Source organism: Empidonax traillii, unplaced genomic scaffold, assembly GCF_003031625.1.
Source record: "Empidonax traillii isolate 1590-97213 ecotype Southwest subspecies unplaced genomic scaffold, ASM303162v1 scaffold917:size418063, whole genome shotgun sequence".
Taxonomy (NCBI): domain Eukaryota; kingdom Metazoa; phylum Chordata; class Aves; order Passeriformes; family Tyrannidae; genus Empidonax; species Empidonax traillii.
In genome coordinates, this window is record NW_020956110.1 from 211,540 (window position 1) to 228,148 (window position 16,609).

A 16,609-nucleotide genomic window follows, 5' to 3' on the forward strand; every position below is an offset into this window, starting at 1 on the left:
TTAACGGGAAGCAATAAAAGATCTTTTAAATAGCAGCTGCTTGTGAGATATTATTTACGGCCGTGCCTGTCAGCAGGATGAGCGCATTGCTGGCCTGCAAGGGGGGAAACTGAGGCACGGGGCATTTACTGACCCACCCTGGACCACACAGATGGAGATGGGAAGAAAATCCAGCCCTCCTCTCTCCCATCCGGTGGCTGTGCTGCCCCAAGGCCACACAAGCCATGTTGTCATTACAAGCCATTATGAAACCCACAGGAACAGCAATTTGTGAGCAGTGCCATATAATGCTATTTTCCAGCACCCAAGGGAGCTGTGGCGGGGCACCCCACCCTTTTTCTCCCTCCATGGGCCACCTCCAAATCTCTCTGGCTGGCTGCTGACAGAAAATGCCCCTTTCCATGTCCTATCCCCTACCCATCAATCCAGAAAAGGACATTTCTCTCCCTATTCTGATGATGAAAAATAATTATGTCTGAAGTTGCTTCTCTTTTGACATCCACGGTGACACCTGGAATTGTAGGTCCTCCCTTAGTGACTCTGGGTAATGGTTTTCACTTGACATCCCACATCCAGAGCTGCAGAGACCCCCAGGAGAGCAGAGCTGCTCTCTGCTACCCTGAGGATCTTTCCCATTGGTAAAAAGGAGTCACCTTCAAACAAGGGCAGATCTTTGACCTGGATAGTCCTGTTGAAATGGTCTGACATCTCACTTGTCTTAACTGGACTTTTTTTTCCTACTCAGAGACAATCAACCCTTCCCTCTCATTGGGATTTACCCCAACATGCTCACATAATTCCCCTCCAGCCTCCAATTTTCCTGGTAGAACAAGGCCAGGCTGTCCTCTAAGATTGTTTTTTCATGATACCAGTCCAGTAAGGCCTGAAACGACTCACTATGAATACAGGGATCAGAAACCCACTCAGTATTTAGAGCTGCCTTTGGCAGCCCTAGGGGAAAATCCTCGCTTCCTCCACCCCAGGTGTTGTAACTTGGGCTCTCTGCAGTTGTTTTGTGACCAGCAAAGCCCCCAGGTCTTTGTTTTCTTCCATGTCCAAGAGAAGAACTGCTCAGCTCTCCGTGCAACCCTTCTCGCTGCACTTTGCTGCTTGTACCATCAAATCTTGCTCCCAAATTCCGTCTTGCTACTGAGGCACATGTGAGTCCCTCTCAGCGCTACCATTGGTTAATCAAATTAAAAATATTATCTTTGCAAACGATCCTTGGGGACTGCCTCTTACTGGGAAGCCGTCCAGCCCTACAAACTGCCTTTCAAGGAACACTGCAGTGATTATTTTTAATACTTTCAAACACCAAAATAAATAGCGACTACTCAGGCTGTATATATTAACTCCCTTCAAGTGACACCTAGAAATACCTGTTTCTGGTGCTCCAAGTGCAGAGGGAGGAAGGATCAGCATGTTCCACAGGATGTCTTGCTCAGTGCCTCTTCCAGACACGTTCATGACTTGAAGGCTCTTGGATAAGGGTTTCTGTGGTGAGGAACAGGAGCACAGTGGGATTGGAGCCCTTTTACCCAGACATCCAAGTAGGAGCCGACTCTCAACTCACCAGTGGAATAAGGGCATGTCCTAAAGCCCTGTTTTTCCTTTTGGATGCAAACCAACAGCAAGAAACTCTCCTCCAGGGCTGACTCACCAGCATGGGTTCCCCTTGAAGCAGTTCCAGAGCACAGCCCCCAAAACCCAACTCCATGAGCAGCCAGTGAAGCCCTGATGGGGCTGTGCTGCTTCCACCAGCACCACACCCGACCCACAGCTTCAGCCATTCCCCTCCCTACTGCCCCAAGAGCTTTTTCCAGCCCCAGGAAGCATTTTTATAGAATCACAGAATGGTTTGGGTTGGAAGGGACCTTAAAGAACACCTGCTTCCAACCCCCTGCCATGGGCAGGGACACCTTCCACCAGCCCAGGTTGATCCAAGCCACGTCCAACCTGGCCTTGGACACTTCCAGGGATGAAGCAGCTTCTCTGGGCAACCTTCGCTTACCTCTTACCCATCACTAGGGCTGCAGGGTCTCTTCACAGGTCCCTCAGACTGAAAGCAGCAGCTCCACCAGTGCAGTCAAGCTCAAAGCTGCTGTGGACAGTGCTGTTGTGGTTGGTGGGTTCTGCATGTGGCTGTACTGTGCAGGGCCCAGCAGCTGTGAGGACACCCACACGAAAGGCACAAGCTTCTGCCCCAGCTCCATCACCTCAGTGACCAGCAGGAAGAGTTCTCTGCACCACTCAAAGCACTTGACACTTGAGCAGCATATTTACATTATATATATATATATATAATACGTATCACATACAGTATTGTCGTGTCGCCACATACTCAGAATTAAAGGAGTTTTAAGAGATAAACTCCAAAAGATGGGGGAAAAAGGACATGGGTGGTTCTTCACCGAGCCCTCCAGTCCTCCTCCTTTGGACATAACTGCTTAGCATGGCATTCAAGCAGAGTGTTAGCTTCTGTTTATTTAATTCCCTATTAAACTCTCTTCAACCTGGACATCCTGCCCAGGACTCCCCCAGCAGCGAGGTGTAAGATCAATTTAGCCTTTCTTAGCCAATCTTGGCATGAAGGATTTTGCCCATTTCAGTACATTTACAGCACAGATAAAACGAGCAAAGCCAATAACAGCAATGCAGATTGTCACTGTCTTCCACAGAATCTGATAGGCAAAAGAGCACAGTCCATATGGGGGGATTACCTCGTAACACATAATCTCATATCACTGAAGGAAAAGGCAAGGAACAGGAGGAAAACCACTTGCTCTTTGCCTGTGGGACTCCAGGCTGAGTCAAGCCTTCAGTTTTCAGTGACAAGAAGCCTCTCCATTCAAGCATGAAGGAATGAATTCATGTCACCAGAACACGTTCAGGAGGTGTGAGATTATCTAATCAGGAATGGGCAGAGCTGAGGCACAGAGTCACGGAATGGTTTGGGTCAGAAGGGGCCTTAAAAAACATCTGGTTCCAACCCCCCTGCCACGGGCAGGCACACCCTCCACTTGACCAGGTTGCAGGAGCTCAGAAGGGCTTGAAATCCTTGCCATAAAGGCAACACAAAGGAATTGCAGAAAGTCCTGCTCCTGCCAGAACCCGCCCAACAGCATCCCCTCCATCTTCCATAGCTGGCTGGAGAGGAAAGGACCCCCTGCCTAGTCCCAAACTGGCTGAGGACCAGCTTCCACACAGGAAGACCTGCAGGTCCCTTCAGCTTGGTTAGGGCCCAAAGGTGACAGAGTTAGCAGAGCAGAAGAGATGTGATCTCTGGTGCAGAGGAGGGAGAAAGGAAGCAGAGACTCACTGTGTCCAGGAGTACAAGAGCTCCGGGGCAGCAGGATGAACTTCTAGGTGTTGGTTTCAAAACCAGCAAAAGGCAGCTGCTCAAAAGGAAGGGATAGGCAAAGTGTGGAAATCACTGGCACAGGATTACACAGATCTGAAAAAAAAAAAAAAGATAAGATTTATAAAGTAATCTTATAAATTTCTGGAAGTAAAATCCACACTGGCCTATTAAATATAGCAACCCTGATGTTGCCTCTGGAAGCTCTGACCTGTAAATAGCTGGAGGATGATGGGTGCTCCTGCCTTCTCCTACAGCAGTAAGCAGATCTCTGGAGAGAATTAGCACAGCTCTTTTTTCCCCTATTTTTTTTTTTTCTTTCTGGGAATATAGACCAACTTCAACATTTTCCATGCAGAGTCTGCTGGAACTGGGAGCCAACTTCTCCTCTGGGAAGTGTGTGGTCTCCCTAGATTTGCACATCTGTGATCTCCAGGAAAAGGGTGAATCAGACCAAAAGTGGAAAGGAAAAATCTGCATTTATAAATACACCCTGTGCCAGCACCTGAATGAAAAAAAGACTGGCAGAAATGCTGATGTTGTAAATACAACCAGCCAGCTACGGAGGCCCAAAGGCGGGTGAGCATCTCGACATGCACACCCACCTGCAGCATATTGAACAGATCCAAAGCACAGGGTTTGGATAAAGCTTTCCCTGGCTCTCCCTGATGTTATGGAAGGGACAGCTCGTCACAGGTCCCTTTCTAGGATGAAATCCTACTGGTGATGGCTTTTGGTTGAGCAAAAGGTCCAGGCAGCCCTTGTAGTCTGTAACACACCTGGGGCTGGGAGTGATGACCCATCCTTGGAAGTGTCCAAGACCAAGTTGGAGCAACCTGGGATGGTGGAAGGTGTCCCTGCCCATGGCAGGGGGAGTTGGACTTCGTGCCCCATAAAAGTCCCTTCCATCACAAAGTATTCTGTGATTCCAGGATGCCTCTCATGGGCACGGATGCTGGGAGCTCTCCCATGAACTCCACTGCCATGGCTCAGCAAATGGGCTCAGGGCAGCACTTTGCAAAGCCAAGCCAGAGCTCTGGGAGAACACAAGGGGTCAGTGGGATCCTGATATTCTCATGTGAAATACACCATGGCTTCATTCCTTCTTGGGATCTGTTAAGGCGCAAGGGACTGATGGATCTTTCCCTCCACTGCTTGTGTCCCAGTGGATGCTCTACTGTCAACTAAGAAGCAAGTTTGAGGCACTTCTTTAAGAAGCCAGGTTAAAATAACATATTGAAAATCCTGTTTTACACTTCCAAAGTTGAATGTAGGATCCATGAAGGGAAAACTAGTGTCTGGGTAATTTCTGGTGCTCCCTGTCATTATCACTCCTGTCTAGAAAACAAGCTGGACTTTGTAGCTCCCTCTTCATTACATTATACAGGAGTCCACCAGTGCTTTGAGGTTAAGAGGTGGATCTTCAGAAGGTAAGACTGAAGACCAGAGGAGAGTTTTGTGTTTAGACCACAAGACAGGTACTGAGGGCCTCAAATACCTCCTCTGGCTCTGCCTGCTCTCTCCCCATGACTGAGCCCAAGATCCTTATCTACAGGAGGGCAGTAGTATCTCCTCTTACCTGTTCAGGTCCCGTGACTTCAGGCAGGGACTGTGCACAGCACAGGACCTTCAGACCTGCTACCACGCTGTGAAGCCCCAGGATGAGGAGAACAAAGCCTCTGTCAGTGCCAGGATTCAAACATTTTTCAGGCCATCGCAGCCTGACTGTGCTAATTGTTATCGTCGTCAGTGAGAAGTTTGCCAGAGGTGTCCAAGCACTGCAGTCAGAGAAGGGCCCCCGTCTTCCTCTGCTGGCTCCGTAGCAAAGCCTCGTGCTCCTCCCAGAATAGCAACTGTGCAAACCTCGGTGCTTCTCTTCCAAACCCATCTGAATTTTTAGAAACTAATTTGCAAAGCCTCGGCCCCTGTGGCTACAAGCGAAGCCCGGCTGTCTGTGCAGCCTCCTCAGCCACGGCACCTCCGGGCTTTTCTCAACGCCACGCTGTGACCTCCCACCTGGGGGGAGGTGGGGGATTTTTACCTGGGAGAAGAAAATCCTGCCAGAAGACCCTTGGGATCCTACAGGGGTTGGGAATGGGATCACTGTAAGCAGAGGTCTCTGGGGGGAGCTCCTGACACACGGCAGATCCTGGGACCCCATTTTCCAGCCGCCTGACCCCACGCTCTCACCTGAGCTCAGCAATAATGGCATTGCACAGCAGCCAGTGGCCCTCACCAGCACCACTGGGATCAATTCAGCTGGAGCCACGGGGGGGTTAGTAAACTCTACTGAGATCTTTTCCCCATTTCCCATATCCATAAACCACACAGGTGGTATTTTTTAGGTATCCGAAGCCACAGCCTTCCTGGGGAGGGCACAAAGATGAACTCCCATCACGGTGAGCCACAGAGCATCTCCCGTCCAGCTCATCCCTCTTGGGATGCTGGTCCTTGAGCTGCCAGGAGGACACCAGGTGGTGGGAAGTATCTGCACACCCACCTTCAACCTGCTCCCCTTCCATTCACAGCTTGGATTGAGTAAGGGGGAGGGATTAAACTGATATCCCTTATCTCAGACCTTCCAGGGATTCCTGCACCAGCTGACACAAAGTGCTCGCTCTGAAACGAGTAACACTTGCAAATAATACCTTCCACGGCCAGAGGGATGATGGCACTTTGAAAGCAGATAAAATTTGTTGTATTTTTAAGCAAAGATAAACACTGGCTGCCTGAGATTAAACCACCGCTCCAGCTCTTCTCTGCTGAAACCAAACTGGCACGTCTATGGCAAGGAGCACTCGGCAAACAGGATCAGTCATCACAATAATTCCAGCACAGAGGATTAAACCACACAACTGCTGCAAGAAATGCACAAAGCAATGGCCAGAAATGCTGTGTGGAATTTCAGGGTCTCCCTGCAACCCCTCTCCTCCTTGCCAGGATGGTGAAGAGAGTCTGGATTAACACCAGTATAAATTCAAGTGGTGGGAAAAGTCACCACTGGTTGTCAGCTGGAAACTAGAAATGGGCTAATTTCAGTCTCCCTACAATTTTGTTCTATTTTCCTATTTTTAAACAATTTAGCAGACTGAGAATTTTGCTTAATGCCTCCCCAGTCACACGAGGCCACGCAGCAGTTTGACACCCACGTTTGACAGGGACACACACACACACACAGGGAGGGAAACCCTCAGGCCCTGTGCTCTGTGTAAAATGCACAAATTTAAAGTCAATTCCTTAATACATCCATGAGTATTTTGTCACAGAGATCACTTTTCCCATCAGCAGGTTTATAGCCACAGTTTGGATTCCTATAAGATTTACATAATTAAAATGCTTCGCATTTTGGGTTTTTTTTCGGTTTTTTTTTTAAGAAACTTTTTCCTATAGTTTCTGAACAGAACCCCCCACGTAGGATCTCACCAAGCAAAGGAAGATCTCCCAGGGCCCACGTAGGCATCAGGACAAGAGCAGCACCTACAGAAAAGCAAGTGCCTGCGGCCTCTGCGGGGCCGAGGCTTTGATTTCATCACTGAAACTCAAGGCAAGAAGAAGCACCAAAATAAACAGCTCCATAAAGCAGCGGGAACGCAGCGAAGCAGTTGGAGGCTTCTCCAGCGAGAATGACCTAAATCCAAGAGGCATTTGTGCAGATGCTGCTCAGCTCCACAACACCCCAGCGGCCTCCAGGACAACCCGGGATGCACCAACAAAGAAGGAAGCGAACCTGGGAGAAGACTCTTAATAAAGTCACTGAGATTTTTTTGGTTTTAATTTTCCCCCCCCCCCATCCCCCAGCGGCTGCCCCACGCCCAGGGCTGCCAGGAGGGGGGCCCTGGGACCCCCTTTGCCGGAGCGACCCCGCAGCAGCCGGGGTTATCGATGGAGATGTGTGTAATTGCCCTGTCAGGCAGCTGAAAGGCGCTCGCCTTTAGCTGATGCCACTTCAAAATGAAATTCTTTCTTTGGCATGGCTATGTCTGATATGCAGGCATCAAAGGGGAGGCAGCAGGTCGCCGATGCCCCAGGCCACGCATTTCCCTTCTAAAAGCAGGAATGGGAGTGTCAGCTCCCGGCCGACGGGGCCCTGGAGACCAACACCCATCACTCCTTCGAGGGTTCCTGGAAAGATTTGAGGACACCCCCCTCCCCAGCACCCAGAGACATCCACAGGCTCTCCAGCAGCAAAAGAGGACTCTGTGGGCCTGCACACCGCTGGGATGGAGGGGTGGAAAAGCCTCCCTGGCACAGAGGAGGTTGAGGGCTGGGTTTTTTTTTTTTTTTGCTTCCAAGAGAAACACAAGGCTACGCTCGCCTCCCCCCACAGCTCCCATCTCCTCTCTCCACCTGCACTCTTCAGGGAGCCAAGGCTTTTGGCAAGCTTTCCACTGCAGTTTTTATTGGTTTCAACTGAGCTGCCCCGTTTGGAGGGTTGCAAAGCTTCAAGTCATTAAAGGAAAAGAAAAAAGAATAAATAATAATTTTTAAAAAAAAAAAAGCATCCTGCACCCTCGCCCTGCTGCCCCTTCCCACTCCCACGATGGCTGAGGGCACGAGCCCCACATCACCCAGCCCAGGCACAGCTCCCTATCCTATTTTCCAAGCCAAACACAGCCCTTCTAGTGCATTTGAGCCAGAATTTTCAAGGCCCTGGATGCCTCCAACTGTACCTGCTCGGCTCTGATCACCTTCCTGCTCGGAAGCAATTTAGAAAGGACACAGCACAGGTAGCTATTAGCTAACACATATTTAACTGCTCCAGATATCTTTTTTTTTTTTTTTTTTTTTTTGGCATTGTAATGGAGTGATTTGATCTTCAAAGGACCCGTGGAAACCTTTGAAGCTTCCCCATCTCCAGTGGGGAGGAGGAGGGGAGGGGAAATGTTAATAGTTTTAAAACCTGGGGAATCCTGAAGTCGGAGAAAGGGTATAAAACCCAGTGGGTTTAGCATAAAGCCCTCAGGTAAATCTTCACCTTCTTTTCAAATGCATTTTTGGTGGGTTGCTTTGCAAAGGCTCGGGCCAGGTTAGCAAGGTCGGCTCTATTTCCCAGCGGCTCTTAATCTCCAGGGACCCTCATCTCCCACGTGGCACAGCCCCGGCACCGGGGGATCCGCGGAACCTCGGCGAGAAATAGAAAGACTAAAATTTGCAAAGCCTTTAAGTGGAAAAGGAGGGGGGGGGGAGTAAAAAAGGGGGGAGTGGAGGGTGGAAATACAAGGAGAGAAGATAAATTCCCGGCTGCACTCCCAGCCTCAGCACAGCCTCAGCAGCACCCTGAGAGGCGAGACACAAAATGCGTTTACCTTTAAAATAATGACTCATTTTATTTTTTTCTTTTAATATGTAGTTATAAATATATTTTGTCAAAATATATGATCATTATTGTCAAAAACATTTGCACATAAAGTCATAAATAAGGTCAAGGTGAACGTTTAGTTTAGAGAAGAGTCCAGCTATAGCAAGCAGTTCTGGGGTGGGACGGGAGGGAGAGAGAAGGGGAGGAGAGGGCGGCGGGGAAGGGGGGTCAGCGGCACCCGCACCCCTCCACCACCATCTCCTGGTAGTTTTTCAGGACCACCTTGTCATACTCATCCAGGTAGAGCATGGAGATGGCGCTCAGCTCCGTGGGCACGCAGCAGGCCTTGGGAATGCTGGAGTTCACGGAGTTCACCAGCGTCTGCACGATGGCGTGGTTCGTGGAGTTGAGGTGGTCGGCCAGAGGGAAGGGGCAGTCCCCGTGGCAGTAAAACGCCTGGTACCCCGGGGGCGCCACGATCCAGTCGTTCCAGCCCACGTCGCTGAAATCCACATAGAGGGCATGGCGGCGGCAGTTTTTTTTGTTCTTGCGGGAACGCTGGTGCTTGGGGCTCCGCCGGGCTCTGCGGGTCAGCGCGTGGCCTCGCCCGTCGTGCCCAAAAGTGACCAGGAGCGGCCTGAGCTGAGCCCAGTCCCCGCGCCCTTGAGGTAAAGATCGGCTAATCCTGACGTGTTTGCCCTGATGAGTCTGTGCGTGGTGGAGGTGGGTCACCTCGATCACCAGCCCGTGGTTCGGCTGCTTGTCCTTGGTCCACCGGATCACAGCCGGGCTCACATCAAAGGTCTCCCAGCGCGTCACGTTGTGGTGCACCAGACGCGTGTCCAGCAGGCGCGTAATGGCCTGAGCGCGCTCCGACAGCGGCTTCATCACTTCGTAAATGTTTATCCGGTGGAAGCCCCCCTCCCACGCCTCGCTCGGCTCCTCCACCTGCTCCCGGTACAGCCGCAGCTCCGCCGAGGAGATCACCTCGTTTTCCGGCACGCTGCTGAGGTTGAAGACGAAGCGGATCCGGGGCGCCTCGCTGGGACCCGGGACGGTCTCCAGGTGCTCTGGAGGGGGAGCAGGGACGGGGAAAGGAGAGCGGGAAGACAAGCAAACAAGAGCACGTCAGGCTTGGGGGGCACTCAGCCACAGTCCCCGCTGCGGCCACAGCACACACATCCCCCGCGCTTCACCTGCCCGGGGCCACCGGCTCCGCTCCGCTCCCCCGCGCATCCCTCCCGGCTGCAGCCGGAGCAGCTCCTCCTGCCCCGGCACCGCTCGCCCGCCCGCGCCCCGACCGGGACATCCCTTCCCATCTCGCTTCCCATTTCAGAGAGGTTTTTTTCCCCCTTTCGCTCTTCCCCTTTTGCCTTTTACCCCCTCCAGTCGCTCCAAAATCATCCCCCCCCGCCCCGGGCGAGATGCGGCGCCGCGGAGCACAGAGGTGCCTTGTTACAGGGGGGGCAGGGGGAGAAAGAGAAGCAAATTCCAACGCAGTAATGATGCGGCTGGATTAATAATTCAGATTTAGTTTGGAAAAGAAACATCCGCTAGGAAACATTTGGATCAGATTACAAGGGTCTATTGAATAAACCATATAAACACACAGCTGTAAGTATTAAATTTGAGTCGGGGTTTGGGGGGATTTTTTTTTCTTTTTTTCTTTTATTTTTTTTTTAAGAGTAAAAGCAGGCAGCAATCGCTTTGATAGTTCAAAAGAAACACTCCAGGGGCGAGATCCCGCCCTCGCTTTACCCCCGCATCCGATCCAGAGCCATTAAATCCACGCGAGCCCAGGGAGTGACCCCGAGGCAGAGGCACCGAACGAAACTCGCTGTTGTCAACAGAAGCAAAAGCACTTCAAAATATGGTCAAGCTCGGGTTAAGCACAGGATGCTGGAAAAAATACAGCGCAGCACGCCTGTCACCCACACACGGCAGGCTGGGGGGTGGTTTTCCTCCCATAAATTTAGGGCCGGGCACGTCCTGCTTCTAAAGGCATTTGTGAGCTTCCAAACGCAAGGAAATCCCGATCGCTACCGGGGCTGGGAATTTACCGCCTCCCATCACTGACCTTCATGGTGGAAACTCCTCACGGTGTTTGCCCGGCTGGTCGATCGCTCAGGGTACTGCAGGCTAATTTCCTGGAGACTTTCCTCCTCTTCTCCGGACTGGAGTCGATAGAGATCCAGCATGTAACTAGGAATGACGGCTGACTTGCTGGGCTGAGGCCGCCTTCGCAGCCCAAACATCTGCAGCAGAGTTGTTTCGAAACCCCGCAAGAGTTCATGGCTTTGGGCAGAGCGGCGTCCGGATCCGGCTTGTCCCTGAAGCTCTGCCACTTTCTTCCTGCCGGTCTCGGGGATCAGGCTAGCATGGTTAGTACCTCCTAGAAGGACTTGGCATAGTAGGATGACCATCAGCATTCGGTTACCAGGAATCATGGTGTCTCTGGGGTGCAAAAAAACGCGACAACAAACAACAAGAAAAGTCAGGATGAGAAGCAAAGTTCCCCCCCCCCCCTTCTCTTCCGAATAAACTTTAAAAAACTAATAAGTAATAATAAGAATGATAAATGGTAAAAGGACACGGGGAGCAGCCCCCATTCGAGCGGCTGCCGGGGCAGTGACCAGCCCCCGCACCCGGGCTGCCCGCAGCCCCCTCGGGAAGCGGGTCCCCGGAGCATCCCGTCCCGCTGTCCCGCAGCCCCTTCGGGAAGGGGGTCCCCGGCGCATCCCGGTCCCGCAGCCCCCTCGGGCAGGCGGGTCCCAGGCGGGTCCCCGGCGCATCCCGGCCCTGCAGCCCCGCCGGGCCGGGACGGGACCGGGAGAAGCGGCGACGGCTCCCGGCGGGGAGCGAAGGGGAGCGCGGCTGGGCGCGATACGGGTTCAAATCCCGCCGCCGGACCCCGGGGAAGGGGGAGACCGGGATAAGAACAACACAGAGTTCTTTAAAATAAAATAAAATTAAAAAAAATAAAAATAAAAAAAAAAAAAAGTAAAATAAAAGCCCCCGCGCTGAAAACCAAAAGCGAGGAGCGAGGCGGAGAAAGAAGAAGAGGGCTGTACTCACTGACAGCAAGCAAGGCATATCAGCACAGTCCATGATTCTGGAGAGCCAGCCCGGACCCAGCGCGCCGAAAGCCCCGGGGCAGCGGCTGCCGAGCGCCTCCCGCGATCGCCGCCCGGCGCAGTGCGGCCGCCGCCGCCGCCGGCCCCGGTTTTCTGCCGGCCCCGCAGTCACGTGGAGCCGCTCTCTCCGCCAGCCCGGCCCGGCCCGGCCCGGCCCGCCGCCCCCGGCCCGCCCCCGGCCCGGCCCGGCCCCGCGGGGGACGGCCCCGCACCGCCCCGCACCGCCCCGCCCGCGGCCCCAGAGAGAAGCGGGGACCCCCCCGGCGGGGCCGCGGGACGGGCGCGGTGAGACCCCCGCGCATCCCCCCCACCCCGCCCCGCTCAGGTGCATCCCCGCGGGACGCTCCCGGCCCCGCTGTTCCCCGGGAGGTCCGGGCAGCGCGGGGCTCCCCGAGGGACCGCTCTGGGAAGGGGGGGGATCGGGAAGCGGCTCTGCCCCGAGGAGAAGGGAGGGAGCGCTTGGGAACGAGGAGAAGCTGCACGGGGAAAGGGACGGTGGCAGAGAGTGGATCCCTCCTGTGCTCCCACCGCCCGAGAGTCTCCTCCCCGGGGTTGCCAGGCCTAGGGGTTATCCCTGCTCCCTGCCATGGGTTCCCACCCGCCCTCCAGGTTTTCTCATCCTTCTCCTGCCCCTTCCCTCCCTGGCTGCCTGCACAGCTCTCTCCCCCCTCCCACCAGGCCGGGTTCCCAGACCCCCACCTGGATGTGCAACTTTCCAAGGGTTGTGTATGGCCACAGCTGGCCAGGGGGTATGGACAGGGATCTCCTGGAGGAAGGATGCTCCCTGCCCTACAGTTCAACCCCAGCATTGCCCTGGGCCAGCTTTGGGGCTGAGACTAAGAGCCAGACATCCCAAGCCTTGAGACTGTTCCCAGGCGGAGTCTGAGGACAGACTGGTCTCCCAGTAGGGCACATCAGCTGGGCACACTGGGGTTGATGTACCAACAAGGTGTGGAGAAGGGAGCTCCGGGGGAGGACACCCTAACGAAAAGTGATGGATACCACATACTTTGGGGACATGGAGTAGACTGAATGACCCCACAATAAATGAAGCCAACTCCACCAGGGCATCAGAATCTTGCCCCTTTGCCCTGCTGGGGTACCCCTTTGTGTTGGGCAAACTGTCACCCACGGCGGGAACAGCTGGTTAATTTATGAGGCCAAAAGATGCGGCCGTGCAGTGGCCATGGGAACTCCGAAGCTCATCAATTAACCGCAACCAAAAACCAGCTCAGAAACGATGACTGTGAACCAGCCACGTGGCCACAAACCACCGGGCTGCTGTGCCCAAGTGTGCAGCGAGCCCACACCAGCACCTCGGCGTCCTTCCAGCGCTGCCCCAGAGCTCACACACCATCCCATCACAGACGCCTCCTTTTCATATTTCACTTTTCTTTTTTTTTTTTTTTTTTTTAGCTCAGACCTGCCCCATGCATTAGAAAAGCCCAGGGATGTCACCGAAAGGACACGCACAGATAAAAGGCAGTGCTGACACTGTAATATCTCTGAGTTATTCCTATACCACTCCGAGTTTAAAAGAAACATCTGTTAGCAAGGTATTTGGACTATGAATCCATCAAAATTTGTGAAATATTGCTATCGCCATTTCAAATGTATCACACTGTGTGTTATTCTTAACAAGTGAAAACAATTTTGGGAGTAGCTGCTGTGCAACTTTTTAAAGTTAAATAACATTTTCATTGAAAATACTCCAGTCTATAAACAAAGTTTACACGAGGGCCTGTATAGCTCTGAAACAGACCTCTGGATTGGGAAAAAGCAACGGGCTCCCTCTTTGTGGGAGCAGTTTTGCTCTTTGTCTGAACACCTCGCTTGGGTTTTTGTCGGGATCGGGGAGCGGCCGTGCTGGAAATGTTTCTCCCCGAGGAATTCAGTCCCACGGCGCCCAGAGCCTGCTCTCTCCTAAGCCACCCCGTTAGACCGAGATCCCAAAAATGGCTTATGTAACGCTGGTTAACTGTGCCCTGCGAGGAGGTGGCCAGCTGGGGCCAGAGAGCCAGGGCAGAGCGGTGTGGTTTGGGCTCTCGTAGGAGGCGAGAGCGTATTTGAGTAGCTCCTTGGTTACTAAGAAGTGTTAGTCATGGGGAAAGCTGTAGTATTTATTCCGTAAAATGTAAATACATAACCCAAACCACAAAGGAATAGCCATGGATGGAAATAGTGTAGCATTCAGAGGGGGAGCCGAGCTGCCTTTTTCTACAGAAGCTGTATTTCCTCAGCCCCGTGGAGTGTAATTCACCTTGAACGGAGCTTCTGCTCCAGCCCGGGGAGTTACACATTGGCTGAACTCAGTCCAGGCACACTAAACAACCCAGTGTGTTATATATTCCAACCAAAAAAAAGGGATGCCAAAACGGAGCTAAAAATACAAATGTGGAAGGTTTGAAAAGCAAACACTGCTTAATTCAGCGGTAGATGCAACTTGAAAGACTCCGGACATCAAAAATAAAAACGTTGTGTCTGCGCTCAGGGCAAGGCTCACCTCCCTCTGATTACAGGGGTGAAAGGAGGGTCAGGGGGGTTCTTGTCCATGACCCAGTCCCAGCCCTACTCGGAGTTCTGCTGCCGGGATTTTTCCTCTCTGTCCTCTGTGAGAAACCTTCTGGGAATCCCTGCAGCTGGACAGCAAGGCCATTGGTCTCCTCTGGAAGCAAAGAACCGGGTCATTGGGGACCTCACCCTGCGAAGGACGGCCAGACAAGGAGGTGATTCATCACCCGCAGGCCTTGGCTGTGACAGAAGACTTTGCCGGTGGCAGCAAGAAGCCCAGGGAGGGACCAGCAGGTCTCCTGGAGCCCCAGTGCCCAGCTCTGCTCACAGAGGTCACCAGCTGAGGGGCAACTATTTGTTCTCCTTTGTTTCAACCTGGTCATCACGGATTTGCCCAGCTGATAAAATCCCAGCCACGCACACACCTGACCCGTTTCCAGGTTTTGTGCGCTCAGGACCTACCAACAAGCACTGCAGGTTGATGTTCAGCACCTCTAGAAATTAGGCCAGTTCTGTTTACAAGGAAAACTTCTCCTCTAATGGCAGCATTTCAGGAGATGCCTCTGGTCTCGGACCTTCCCAAACCAGTTCTTGCATCCTCTGTTATTTTTAGAGCTGCTGCACCTTTTTTTGGGCTCTAAAGTTTGCAAACAACCCGCCTTGAGGAGAGAAAAAAAAAAAAAAGAAAAAAAAAAAGAACTTGTCTCACCAGATTTGTGCTTGAGCAGAAACAAACCTAAAACCATAAATAAATAAATAAAGTCATATGTCAGAGGCTTTTAATGACCTGAATTACAGGAGGAGATGCCCATAAGTGTGCTCAGATCAATTCCCTCCTACCCTTTCCTTTCAAATGCCTAAGCTTGTCAATTAAAACAAAGGGAACTGAGCAAACAACTCCAAGGGATTACGTTTTCCAAAGTAGCTCTTCACTAAAGAGCTGGGCTACGACTGGTAAAAACAAGTGCAGCTGCTTGAATGGTGAAAGGAACATTTTTTACAACCACTCTGAGATTTTCATGGTTTCTCTGAGTGCTTCAGAGCTGGCCCGTTCTACCAGAATTTTCTGCCTCCTCTTGAATAAATAAATTCATACTTCTCCTAAAACACAGGACTGCACCAGGCTTGGACTCTATTTCTGCTTTACATTAAAGTGTCTCTGCTGAGGTGTCAGGACCATGTCTAGAACCACTCCTGAGCTAAGAGGAGAATCAGGTTCAGCACTGCTGTTTTATTCCAAACAGGTTTTTTTGTTCTTTTTTTTTTTTTTTTTCTTAACAAATCCCTACAAAAACACTGTGTGGGAACATTAAAATAATGCAGTTCTAAAAAGGCAGTCTTTGGTAATCAGATACATGGCAGTCGAAACAGTAGGATTGCCTGCTCTTTCCTATTTTTAAGTTTTTAAGGAGGATTCTTATTGTTTTGAGAACGCTATTAAAAGGTTGAGCATCCCACCCAGGGAGAATCTTAAATTGCTGTTATTTTGTCACTATTCAAAGATCCCCAAGACTGAGAAAGGCTAGAAATGTTCACACAGGCAGTGTCTGTCTTCTGCTGTAAGACTCTGAGGTCTCTGCTGATAAATGTTGTTCCTTTGGGCATGCTGGTGCCTCAAAACTAGGAGGTTCCTTTCAGGTTGGAGGTTCTTTCAGGTTGGACACCAGGAAGAATTCCTTCATGGAAAGGGTGGTTAGGCATTGGAATGGGTTGCCCATGGAGGTGATGGAATCACCATCCCTGGAGGTGTTCAAGAAATTACTTGGTTGATAAGGTAGTGATGGGTCAAAAGTTGGACCTGATGATCTTGGAGCTCTTATCCAGCCTTGATGATTCCGTGGTTCTGTGATTAGGGAATTGCTTCAGCAACACGACTCATGAAACGAAGGCAGAACCATTTTAATGGTCTGTTTTTAATGTTCTCCTGAAGTGTGTTAGAAACACACCTGATTTAAAATCATCTACACTTCCACTGGTTTCCCCAGTCGATGTTACAAGAATAACACTCAGTGATCTCATGCAGGTTTTGGAAAGAATCCTTACCTTTAGCCCACATTCCCTGTATTACTCCCCACTCCATCCGAGCCCCATCCCTGAGAAGCAAGGTGGGGACTTCCAGAAGGCAAAGAGCACATTCCTCCTGCTCTGAAACCGTGGCTGGTCCTAATAAAGACCCTCGTTCCTAATAAAGACCCTCATCCCTCAGACGAGCGCCATCCGGCCATATGGCCATGGCAGATAAGCAGATTGGGTTTGGATCTGATGAGTCACGAATACTTCTGGAGAATACCACAAGTGCTGGCAGCT

The 16,609-nt window shown here is 51.7% G+C and overlaps 1 protein-coding gene across 2 annotated transcripts; it reads right to left on the minus strand.

Moving 5' to 3' along the window:
* Nucleotides 1-8,693: 8,693 nt before the first annotated feature.
* BMP4 (bone morphogenetic protein 4) lies at nucleotides 8,694-11,847 on the minus strand. 2 transcript variants are annotated; one of them, XM_027902855.1, is made up of 3 exons: nucleotides 11,733-11,847; nucleotides 10,735-11,111; nucleotides 8,694-9,727 (listed from the first exon to the last, which is right to left on the minus strand). In XM_027902855.1, exons 2-3 carry the CDS (start codon nucleotides 11,102-11,104, stop codon nucleotides 8,886-8,888), a joined length of 1,212 nt encoding a protein of 403 aa, XP_027758656.1. In that variant the 5' UTR covers nucleotides 11,105-11,111; nucleotides 11,733-11,847; the 3' UTR covers nucleotides 8,694-8,885. The 2 variants fall into 2 exon arrangements, with proteins under 2 accessions (XP_027758656.1, XP_027758655.1); XM_027902854.1 differs by having other exon boundaries at nucleotides 11,737-11,837.
* Between the last annotated feature and the right edge of the window lie 4,762 nt (nucleotides 11,848-16,609).